At 42.4% G+C, this 11,838-nt stretch overlaps 1 protein-coding gene across 1 annotated transcript; it reads left to right on the forward strand.

Annotated features, from left to right (window-relative positions):
* Nucleotides 1–513: 513 nt before the first annotated feature.
* LOC124058392 (kinesin-like protein KIF27) lies at nucleotides 514–11,406 on the forward strand. Its single transcript, XM_046387608.1, has 15 exons — nucleotides 514–1,118; nucleotides 1,773–1,973; nucleotides 2,567–3,558; nucleotides 4,375–4,518; nucleotides 4,608–4,772; nucleotides 5,001–5,197; nucleotides 5,894–6,012; nucleotides 6,124–6,252; nucleotides 6,651–6,829; nucleotides 7,416–7,478; nucleotides 7,602–7,772; nucleotides 7,885–8,076; nucleotides 8,221–8,448; nucleotides 9,015–9,213; nucleotides 9,364–11,406. Exons 1-15 carry the CDS (start codon nucleotides 821–823, stop codon nucleotides 9,981–9,983), a joined length of 3,897 nt encoding a protein of 1,298 aa, XP_046243564.1. The 5' UTR covers nucleotides 514–820; the 3' UTR covers nucleotides 9,984–11,406.
* The last annotated feature ends 432 nt before the right edge of the window (nucleotides 11,407–11,838 follow it).

Raw genomic sequence — 11,838 nt, forward strand, 5'->3', positions numbered from 1 at the left:
AAACAGGTAAAAACAATATATTCATTGGGATTATTATTTAAATTAAAGAATTGTACAGTTTTGTGCAGGAAAATGTAAAGCATTCACAAGGGCAAATGCACAAGTTCCCAGTATAAATTCAGCATGTTATAGATTTTATTATAAAATATCTGAAATGTGCAAGATATCAAAAAAGGATATAATTAAATTAAAAGATTGATTGAAGATTAATTAATGTAATGCATCATTATCATTGTTGTGAATGTCATCATTTCACTTCACTTCATTACAGAACTGACTTTATTTTATTTCATTTTATTTACTTCTATCCATTGTTTTACAATATTCTCTAGCTCTATCCCTGATATGAAGGTTTGTTTGTACATACATGTTGCACGCATATCCATAATGTTCTGAATGAAAAAAGGATAATAAGAATGCTCACTAGAGGGCGCTGTTTCCATCATGTTCCACTCCGTCCGCACTCCATAAACACTCTTGAACGCCGGCAGCTTTCTTTGACTGCTGCTGCTGCTGCACCGCCGCGGAGGTTTCCCGGGCAACCGAGTAGCGACAACAAACGGAAACCTGGGACCAAGTTAATAACAACACGACAAAAGACAACGAGGATACCCGAACAAATAATGCAAATATGAGACAGTAGGTTTGGATAAAATGTAGATAATCGGCGCATGTTTATGTCGTAGCCAGCAAGAACAAGAACTCAATTAAAATGTTTCACTAAAACTTAGCTGTGAGATGCTGGGATGAAAGCGAAACTCCGTTAGTTGTCAAGCTGCGACCATATAAACGATAGTAGTTCTCAGAATATTTCACTGCCATGAGCGAGGTGTGGGTCCGAGTGGCGGTCCGTATCCGTCCCCTTCTTCCGAAAGAAGTCCTACACAACCACCAGGTGTGCGTGCGGGTGGTGCCGGGCTCCACACAGGTTATGCTCGGATCAGACAGACTCTTCTCGTTTGATCACGCGTTTGGACCTGCAGCCAGCCAGGATGAGGTGTACGAGTCTTGCGTCCAGCCCCTGGTGGAGTCCCTGGTCGACGGCTACAATGCCACCGTCTTCTGTTATGGACAAACAGGGTCAGGGAAGACATACACACTTGGAGGGGGGAACCAGGGTAAGTTGTGCAAAGCGGTGGTGGTTTTTATACCAAAAATTATGTTAGAAAGAACCAGAAGGGAGGCTGTCGAGACTGGACCGACTGTTGAATGAAGCTCCATTTTTTTTTAAATGAGGAGGACTGGAAATTATTGTCCATGGGGTTCAGGAGTTTATTTATTGTAGGGGGGAATGTAGAAAGAAAAGGTGCATCCGGGACATCCGGGACTATGGATAAGTACTGTAACAGTTTTTGAGTCTTTCAAGTAGCCACCCTAGTAACACAGAACGTGTATATAACGTCTGTGAAGGTTAGTTAGCTACCAACCTGCCAGCAGCGTTAGGGGAACGTTCAGGGAACGCTAAACCTGAAGCTACGTTCTCAAAACGTTCTGAGAACCAAAATGTGCTACTAGGGCACCCAAGGATTACAGTTGTTGGGGTTTCTAAGAGTCTTTAAATGGCATGGTTTTCAGAGTTTGCAGTTCATCAGGCTTAAACTTCAGGTCTTGCGTTAAAACCATGGAGGTGACTTTCAAGGTCAAAGCAGTCTTCCTTAACCAATAATTTGCTGTTGCCCCGTTGTTATGCTACTCCTCTGACGTTTCCCTCTCTGGTTGTTCTCAACATGCACTTTACAACCACACGCCTCTTCCTCCCAAACATCTTTCAGATGAAGAGGGAGGACTTATTGACCGTGTGGCCCAGGATGTGTTCTCATTGCTGGGGGAGAAGAAGATGAGCAGTGATGGTGTGGAAGCCTCAGTGCGGGTCTCGTATATGGAGCTGTACAGGGAAGAACTGCGAGACCTGCTGGAGCTGCACACCATTCACAAAGAGCTTCATATCAGAGAGGACGAGAGGGGGAACACAGGTAATGACTGGCAAGCAAAGCTGACAAAATTACATTTTTTCCCCCAACTTTTTAAAAATTATATCACCGCCTGTTGTTGCCTACTTGAAGACAAGGCTACATTAATAGTCACGGGTGCTTCTTTTCTTCATTAATGATGTAGATACAGTTTTAAAAATGTGTTCCAGAAAATCAATACTTAGACAAAACGGTGGGGGGGCATTTAGGACAGCTTTACTAAAGATACAGCAGTTCGATACAGCAAAAAATCAACATATTGTGCCTTTTAATTCCTGGGATTTAATTTTAAACACACCAGATCCTACACTTCCCCTCCCTCACTTGACATCACTTGATCACCTGACTATATTTGATCAGTCAAAATCACAGGCTGTGAAGTGCTTTCCATGAGTAATAAACTGAGCTTAATGTGTAAAATGTGGCAATCCCATTTAATCAAAGACGCATTATTTCAGAGAGGATGAGGAAGTCATACTAACACAGTGAGATTAGACGCTATGTTGCACATTAGACTACTGCCCACTGGGGAAAGAACTATTCCAACTGTGTAAAAGTATTTCACTAAAGATCAATGTGTTATGTCGTGTTTTCAGTCGTGGTGGGAGCCAAAGAGATTGTTGTCACCTCAGCAGAGGAGCTACTAAGTGTTCTGGAGACAGGCAATGCCCTGCGTCACACTGGCACCACAGGGATGAACGAGCACTCCAGTCGCTCTCATGCCATCCTCACCCTTCAGCTCATCCAGTGTTGCAACAACAACAACTCCTTAAAATCCATCCGCTCTTCCAAACTCTGTCTGGTTGACCTAGCAGGCTCCGAGCGTGCTGGAAAAACTGGAAACACTGGGACACGGCTCAAAGAATCTGTTCATATCAACACAGGGCTGCTCGCACTGGGGAATGTCATCCGTGCCCTCTCTGACCCAAGCCGAAATCGCCGTGGTAACAGCTGCAACAGCGCACACATACCATACCGTGATGCCAAGATCACCCGTCTTCTCCGTGACTCGTTGGGAGGCACCGCCCATACGCTGATGGTGGCTTGTGTGAGCCCCTCACACCACAGTGTAGCTGAGACTCTGAGTGTCCTGCAGTTTGCGTCCAAGGCTCGTCACATTCGTAACCGTCCAGCAGCAATATCCACGCACACAGAGGTTAAATCATGTCCTACAACCTGGGATCCTGGTGAGGCGCGAATGGGCGAGTTGGAGTATGAAGTACAGACGCTGAGAGAGATGCTGAAGGAGAAGGAGAGAGAAATGGCGATGGGACTGGAGAGGATGGGTGGAAGACCTGACGAGGGGGACAGCTTCAGTCAGTTGACAATACCTGATTCAGAGAAAAAGGTGAACCAAGAGCAAGCATCGCACTACCGCCTCCTGGCTCAGGAAGCTGCAGCCCTGTTTGCAGATATCTCTGGCCCCACTCTCAGTCATTCCATCAAGAAACGACTGCAAGATTGGCAGGAGAGATTGACAGCTGTGAATCACTCACATCAAGCTGATGGCAAGGCCTGTTCAGAGGGAGAAGACCAACCCCACCATGTTACCATATTAAGGCTCAGAGAAGAACTCAACAAATGCAAGGTAATGACAACATGTGAAAAAGAAACGTCACTTCGCCATCACTAATCTTCGTTTTAGCCAAGAGTTGATGGGAGGTGGTCCATCATCTCAGGCATCCAGAGGAAGATAACAGGGGAGGGTGTCTCTGCTTAGCTTGTGAAGGTTTGCTGTTCATCAGAGTAAAAAGACCTTCGATATCTCTATTTATACACTAGGATCATATACTTTGGTCCAAGTTTTCTAGTTTTTCTGATTCACTTTGGCTCAATTCTCTCTCTTCGTTGATCTTCTCAACGTCAAAATATTTTTCATCATTTGAGCCATCACATTAAAAATGATCCACTGAACTATCGAAATCCGTCAGATGTCACATGCATGTTCTGTGAATATCTCTGACATGGGATGTTTTTTGATGCCTTTTTTTAGTAAGTTACCTGTCATGTGACCGTAATCACCAAGAAATCACAAGTGGCCAATCACAAAATGTTCTGCAAAATTTGTGTTTGCAGTATATTTGATCTTACATGACAGATCAAAGGTGGATTCAGTGTCAGCAAAAAGATGTTTCATTTTGGTAACACTGGCCATTTTGGTTTTGAAGCAGGAATGAAATATCACGTCTACCTTTGGCGATATCATTGTGATGTACACTGAAACGGTTGTGGAAATCACACCACACAAGGTTTAGAGTATGTTAAGACTTTTGACAAATGAGCCAAAGCAAATATCCTTCAACACACTGGAAGAAGTTGGTTATGTGGACAGTAAAGCTACTTTGACTTTTAAAAAGGTAAAGACAAAAGCACAGAAAACCACCTCTCGCTTCCTGTCTCTCAGGAAGCTCTCGCCATAAAGGAACAGCTATTGGAGCAGAAAGACACAAAGCTGAGACAGGTCCAAGAAGAAGCAGGGACACTTCGTCAAGAGAGCAAAATGCATCTTCAGGCCTTAGAGGAAGAAAAGGAACGGAAACGTATACAGGTGAGGAGAAGGAGAGTCCTGAGTCCCGCTTGGTAATACAGTAGAAAGGGACACAGTTTCATTATTTTTTTGTGTGTGAGTGTTTTCAGACTGAACAACTTGTGGACCAGCAAGTCCTCATCAATCGTCTTCGCAGCAACCTCATGACCTTGAGGGGTGCAACAGTGGATTCAGGGGCCTCTGGGGACTCAGGCAAGAGACCCCACAGTGTTCCTCTGATCAGAAACAGCTGTGGGCACGGGCCTGCCAGGAGGGTAGGTAGCTGCGCTGCTTTGTTCTGTGTATGTGTGTGTGTGTGTGTGTGTGGGTGGTTTGTGTGTTTATCTGTTTTACTGGTTGCACATTTAACTTGGACTTTTGCTTTCATTGATGGACCACTAAACCACGTTGCTACATACATCCATTTGTGCACGTACACACCCTTTCATGGCTGCATATTGCATAGTGCATATTTCTGTCTGAATGCATGTGTGTGTTTGTAGATTCACTCCAGCCCCCCAGCCTATTCACTGGAGAGGGTAATGGCAGCCTTTAAGATGCGCGGTCATCTCCTGCTGGCTGAGATCGAGGAGAAGGATGAGGTGTACTGTCCATTCATAAAGCAGAAGGCAGAAAGCGAAGACAGGGATCAAGAGAAGGAGGAGGAGGAGGATGTTTGTGTGGGCAGAATGGCATTTAGGTGAGTCTAATACAAGCTTACTGGCTGGTTCATTCTTTGTCAAGCCACCAGTGATTCAGTACATTCACTACGATTTCAGCCAACAGCATGATGTAAACATTTATCATGATGTGTAGTGCAAGGATTGCCTTCGCACCAGTAAAGTTCAGATATGGTAACATTTATTCCTCGCCTGCTCCGGTTTTATATAGAATGATGTTGAAAGAGAGGCAAGCAGCAGGAGTTTGTTATTCTCAGCCCAGTGACACGCTGCAACTGTTTCATAGATGACTGCATTTTGTCCAAGTGCTTATTTATTATGCTTGCAACTGTCACCTTTTTTATATATCTAACTAACAGAAAGCAGAAATGCAGGTTTAATTGCGGTCATTTTGATAATTAAAATGATAACTAACCCACAGCCTTGCACTCTAATGCAGTGCTAATCCTTGAGCGTATGTGGGGGCGCGCTGCTTTTAAAGAAGATGAGAGCAACTAACGTGATTATCCATTAATAATGCCAGGTTCAAACATACATTGTGAATATATAACCATTTTTGCCTTTTTATGCAGCCCTGTTTCCAAATGTACTGCAGGTGTGCACTGCACCACAGAAATATTTTAAAAATCCTTTCACAAACATCAGTCACCTTTGATTCATTAAAAATTCTTAATCTGAAATGATCTGCCTAATCATATATTGTGACATTACTGCAGGCGTTCTTTGAACCGAACATGGACCAGCCGGCTGAAGAAATCAGCTTTGAAAGAGAAAAACTCTGGACTAGAACAAACATCCAATGGAAATCCAATAGTACACTCTGAGCAGGTCACAGGTATACTTTTTATCTTACCTGATTCAGCTGCCTGCTGTGATGTTCCAAGGAGTTATTTTATATTGGAGAAGTTGTTCCATTTTAATGTTGTCTGTTGGTATTTCTTCACAGAGGCCAAGGAAAACCACACCAAACCACCAAACCAAAGACTAAGAGCCAGTGTTACTCTGAGAAGGATCCGAGATCTGTCAGTCACCATGCGCATGAAAGAGGAGCTCATCAAAGAGCTCAACAAAACTGGTGAGTTTATATGATTACATACTGTGTTCATATGTGCTCCTGCGGCTGCTGCTTTGTACAGTAGTTTGACCCAACAACAAGAGAAATTTTTGGCTGATTTATTTTACCTTAGCTAAGGCAGATCAAAACATTCCAGCAGCTTCCAGAGGTGTCTGTTGAGTGAATCTGTTGATGTAAAATTCAGATGGGAATTTTTTGATTGCCAGGAGTAAGTCTGGGCCAAGGCTTGTGCAAATATGTATTTGGTGACCAGTCGTTTTAAAATGATGTCCTGAGAGGCTTAAGGTGAACCATGAATGGCTGCTCGGTGGGTGTTGTGTGCAGAGGAAAGTATGATTAAATACAAGGATTTTGATTAATTTGAGTCCTGCATTGTTTTCCATGTTTTTGTCCGACAGACAAGGAGACCCAAGCGGTGGACAGAAGAGGTGGGCACAGTGTTGATGGCAGAGAAGCTGGCGTGTTGGAAAGACTTTCTAAGCAGAGCCGGCAGGTCCAAGCAGAGATGTACCGCAGCCTGCAGCACATGAGGCAGCAGAGAGCACAGCTTCAGACCAGCCTCAGACAGCAGAGAGAGGCCAGTGACTTTAAACACTTGGTCTCGACAGAGCAATAGGAAAAGAAGGTTTTGTCTAAACCTGGATGTCAGCTCTGATCCAAACTTTTACAATCCTTTCTTGTTCTGTTTTCGGTTTGATGCTTTTTCAGAGCAAAATCATTGAATTACATTACAAAATTTAAATTTACAATACAAAACGCATTCTGTTTATGATCACTTTGATAGATATTTGACTGGTATCCCACAGGCAGGTACACTTTGTGAGGAGGCATTGGTGTATCCACACCATGTAAAAGAACTGTTAAAAAATAACTTGTGTTGTTGGCTCTACTTTCTGGTTTGAATTCCTATTCAAGTTTGGTTAACTGAGGTTTATACATAAAACTGGTTTTAACATTTTCAGACCAAACTATTAATAACCCTGATCAAAACAATCCTTGGTGGAAGTCACCTTGAGTATGCATATCATCCTGACAATATCTCCGCCAGGTTCAGTTAGACTTGATAGGGAATGCAAAACTGCAAAAATGTAACAGCTGACACAGCATAGGTAAATCATTAACGAGTCCTTTGACTAAACATGATTTGTGTTTTTGCTTTTTAGGAGAAAAGGGCAGAAGATGTGACCTTGTGTAAGAGCAATAACCAGGAAGAGTCACAGGAAAAGGTTTGCTAAATACATAAGCAGTCTAAATCCCTATAAAGTGCATTTTGCTTGTTCTTCCCCCCAAAATAGCCATTTTGCTTTTCTATTCCATCATCACCCTTCTTGCCCCCCTACCCCCTGCAGCTGAATGACAGCAGTTGGCTGGAGTTAGAAGAGGAGCAGGTGCTCCAGAGGAGAGCAGAGCTGCAGGAGCTGGAGGAGGAGCTGAGGAGGAGAGAGGAGGTGCTCCTGCATAGGGAGGCCTGTCTGCAACAGAAAAACAAACTGGAGGTCAAGATGCTACGGTCCAGTCAGGTCAGCCTGTTCATCAAGATTTTGCAAATATTGTTTAACTGTAACACGCGTGGATTGGGCTAACGTGTATCACTGAAACTGAAATCATTGAAGCTAAACAATGACTTTTCAGGCTCTGAGTCAGGACCTGCTGCGTGTGTCGGTTCGGTTGGAGTCTCTGGAGGAGCAGCTGCGGAGCACCAGCAGGGTGAGGCAGACTGGAGGAGTCACCATAGAGGAACTGGAGGAAGAGATAAACGCACTTAAAAAGAGGAGAGACGCTCTAGACGCCCAGCTGAAGGACAACAGAGTGCTCACTGTGGAGGTCAGAACAACATTGTATTTGTGTGTGAGGCACAGGCTTTGGTAAACTTAGACCTTGTTTTATCATGCAATTTAAAGCTTACCAGGATGCATCTTCTTTTTTTTTTTCTGTTGTGCACTTTGATTTGTGTGTGTCTTCATTTAGGAGGAGCATTCCCTGGTGCAGCTGGAGGAAGCTATTGAAGCTCTGGATGCAGCTCTGGAGTTTAAAAACCGCTCCATCCAGGACAAACAGAGGAAGTTGTTAATCAAAGACTCCTCTTCACGTCAGTCGCAAAGCACTGACCCCTCGCAACTCTGCGATGTCATCAGGAAGCTGAAAGAGCTCTCAACACCCGAAGCATTGGAGCTGCTTGTCAGATATTTCAATAAGGTAAGATAAGCACTTATACCGAGCTATGCAATATTCACAAAACCTACATGCTTTCTCTTCTAGTTTTTTTTTTTCTCAATGGCTGAATGATGTGCATTTGTCTTCACTTGCTTCCGCTTTTCTCTTTCCTTTCCTTTTATTTTTCGGAAAATTTCATGTGTACCTGAATGCCGACTTCTGCTTTTTCTGTTTCACCTGTAGATTTATGTTTCTCTTTTTCTGCCTTCTGCTGCTTTTCTCTTCAGGTGCTTCTGTTCCTCACAAATGTAACTGCATTATTTCTGCAGCACTAATTAAATTTACCTGTTCTCTCCCTCTGTTCTGTCTCTGATGCTCCCTGTTGTTCCCTTTATATTTCCAGCTGATAGGTTTTAATACTGTTATAAACTATATCAGCCAGGGGGGGTTGGTTGCACCATGTTATGCTATTACGTCATGATTAACTCCCTCGCACTTATTTTGGTTTGGGTTTGATTTTTCTCTGTAGGTGTGTGAGTAAACAAAGATTCAAGGTTCAGCTGATATTTTTTGTAATTATCTGCATTATTCTCCGACTCCCTTTCCAGGTTGTTTGTCTTCGTGAGACAGAGCGCCATTTACATTTGCGCTGTGAAGAGCTGGAGCTTCATGCTGGAGAGCAAGAGGGGGTGGTGAGGGAGCTAGAGGCTGCCATGCAGCGCCTGGCCCTGGATGCAGACCGGAGGCTCACCCAGCAGCACAGAGATCACCAGAACAACATCCAGCTACTGCTACTGCAACTTAAAGGTGAGGAAATTTAGGTCAATAAATGAATACAAATAAGGAATAAAACATAAAAAAAGGATTTTTTTTGTTTCATCCCTCTACATAACGTTTGGGCACTAATAGTTTCATGAATGTGACTCCCCTTGTTTGTCTGTGTGTGTGTGTGTTTAGAGGGTAGATCGGATGAGGCACAGCAGGCTATCCAAGACAGACTGCAGCATCTGGAGAAAGAGCTGTTTTTCTACAAAAGCTCCAGTCGACAGCTTAAAAAGAAACTCAAAGAGTGTCTCAGTGACACCTTACACCCTGGAGATCATCCCTCACACACACAGAAGCACAGACAAGCACACAACGTGCAGATACACGCGAGGGCAAACGAACCCCAGGCGCACACTGAAGAGGAACAGACGAGGACACGCATTGTAACAACATACACAAAGATACACGCTGAGCAAACAGACAAAAAGACACACAGCGACTCTCATATGAAGAGACACGCACACCAGACCCCCTGTCCCTCCTCATCCTCTGAACTCCAAACAAACAAAAAGACAGAACACAACCAGATACACACACAGTCCCACAGGGGCAGTGACAGAGGGGCTGGACACTCTGCAGAGAGCTTGGAGATGACACCAGTCCGTTTGTGTCGCAGAGAGCTGAGACAGGTCTCTCCAGCTGACCTGCAGGTCTGTGGTTCTGCCACAAGGAGGCGCCAGTCTGTTCTAGATTCCAGTACAGAATCAATGATAGAGGACTCCATAGAAGTGACCAGAAACGCTAACAGATGACGGTGCATAATTTGTCATCTATTCAGTGGCTCATCCTACGAGTCAGTCGGCAGAGTGTAGTTGGGTGCTAGTGAAGGAGGATACGTGACATGAATAACCGATGACAGAAACCTCAATCAATATGAACAAAACTTTGTTCTTCTCATCTGAAGTATCTTGTGGAGATGTTTATGTTTTGTTTGCTAAAATACTTAATTTAAGGACTTTGTGAGGCGTTGAGGTCAGTGATACGTCCCCATAATGTCATTAAATTACTTCACATAATCAAAATAGTGGTCAATATGCATGTCCATATTCACGATATAGTAAAGAAGGATGTGTGATGAACAGCTTTTTGCTCTCAGTTCTCACCACTGTCCACTGCTCTTTTCCCATACTGCTGTCGATGTAATACCACAGAACAGTGAAACCATGAAAACTGAGAACTGCAGAGTTTATGACCTGAGGAGAAGAAAGTGTCTTTCAGAAAGACTGAAATGTGGTTATTATTGAAATGTTACAATGAGCTGGTTCAGTCTCTTTTTATAGCACTGTCGTCCACAGTGGTCGCGGATTTCCCAGATTTTGGCTATGCTGAATGTTGTGGAGATTTGACCTTTCAATTAGAGAAGGAATGGCAGTATTTTTGCCTGTATTTTCCAGAAAATAGAGTAAACTTTTTAGATTTTTATCTCAGCTCTTGCCTCACCCCAATACAACACTGAACATTCCATGTTTTCTTCCCCAAAATCATTTGGGAACCTTAAGATTCCCATGATATTCCTAGATAAAGACATAAAATGAGTTTTAAGACCTTTAAAATGTCATAAGTCTTTCTGATGTAAATGCACTGTATATGAAATTTGCAACTTGATGCACATTGTGTGAGAATGGGGTGTTTAATGTACAAAGCAGCACTTTGCTGATACTATTTCTGTTGTCATACATAGATCACCAACACTAAAGCTAATGAAGCTAATGCTAATTTCCTCCTTTTACAGACACTATTAGTGTTAAGGATGCAATACTTTAAAGTAAATATGTCCATCAAAGCTGTTAAATGTAATCAAATAGTGTCTCATGAAAAGAAATCCTTTAGCTTTAATTTTAATCAGCACTTGTGTTTTCTGCATAACAGTAATATAAAGGTTGTGTTTTTTTTTATACACTGGATTTTTCTTTTTAGATGTACTATTAGTTATTTGTTGATTGCTGTGTAAATTATTTTTATATGAGTGATGATTATTACAGGAAAATAAATTTAATAACTTCATATTAATATGCTTGTGTATGCTTTGCCTTTATTGTGTAGCTCATTCCAGCCCAAAATGCGCATCCAATTGTATTGCTTAATAACTCTAAAAGAAAAAAGTCCCTCTCCACTCAAAAACATGTTTTTCTTGTTTTTCAACACTTAACAGTATAGACTGACATATGTGCACCATTTCTCACATTCACCTGCCAAACTCCAAACCTCCAAAGCTCCAAAAATGGACTTTTCATTAAAGTAAGAGACATCTCCATTGAAGCAGTTAAACTTTTGATAATCACAGGGAGAAATGTAATTTTAAAGATTTTAACAAGATAATAGAACTTTTTTGTGTTAAAACCATAAGTAACGAGTACAGTGTTTTATATGTTTATATGCCTTTTGTGTATGTATTCATCTGGAGGGGATGTTTAAGGTCTTCAAATTTTATTTCACACGGGATTTTGATGTTCTGCTTTACCCAGTTGTTAATTCATAATAACTGACAACTTATTTTTATTATTATTAATATTATTATTATCGTCGTTGTTGTTATTATTATTACTAACTAAAGGGGCACTTACTATCCTCAGAAATAACTGCGTTAACAGTGGGCACTTTAAAGAG

The sequence above is a fragment of the Scatophagus argus genome, chromosome 4 (assembly GCF_020382885.2).
Source record: "Scatophagus argus isolate fScaArg1 chromosome 4, fScaArg1.pri, whole genome shotgun sequence".
Lineage (NCBI taxonomy): Eukaryota > Metazoa > Chordata > Actinopteri > Scatophagidae > Scatophagus > Scatophagus argus.

Excerpts from the sequence above, each read along its gene's own strand:
- LOC124058392 (XM_046387608.1), top strand. The coding sequence starts at position 821 with ATGAGCGAGGTGTGGGTCCGAGTGGCGGTCCGTATCCGTCCCCTTCTT. Across the intron at positions 3,559-4,374 it reads AAGAACTCAACAAATGCAAG|GAAGCTCTCGCCATAAAGGA; the intron begins GTAATGACAACA and ends CCTGTCTCTCAG. Across the intron at positions 5,198-5,893 it reads GTGGGCAGAATGGCATTTAG|GCGTTCTTTGAACCGAACAT; the intron begins GTGAGTCTAATA and ends ACATTACTGCAG.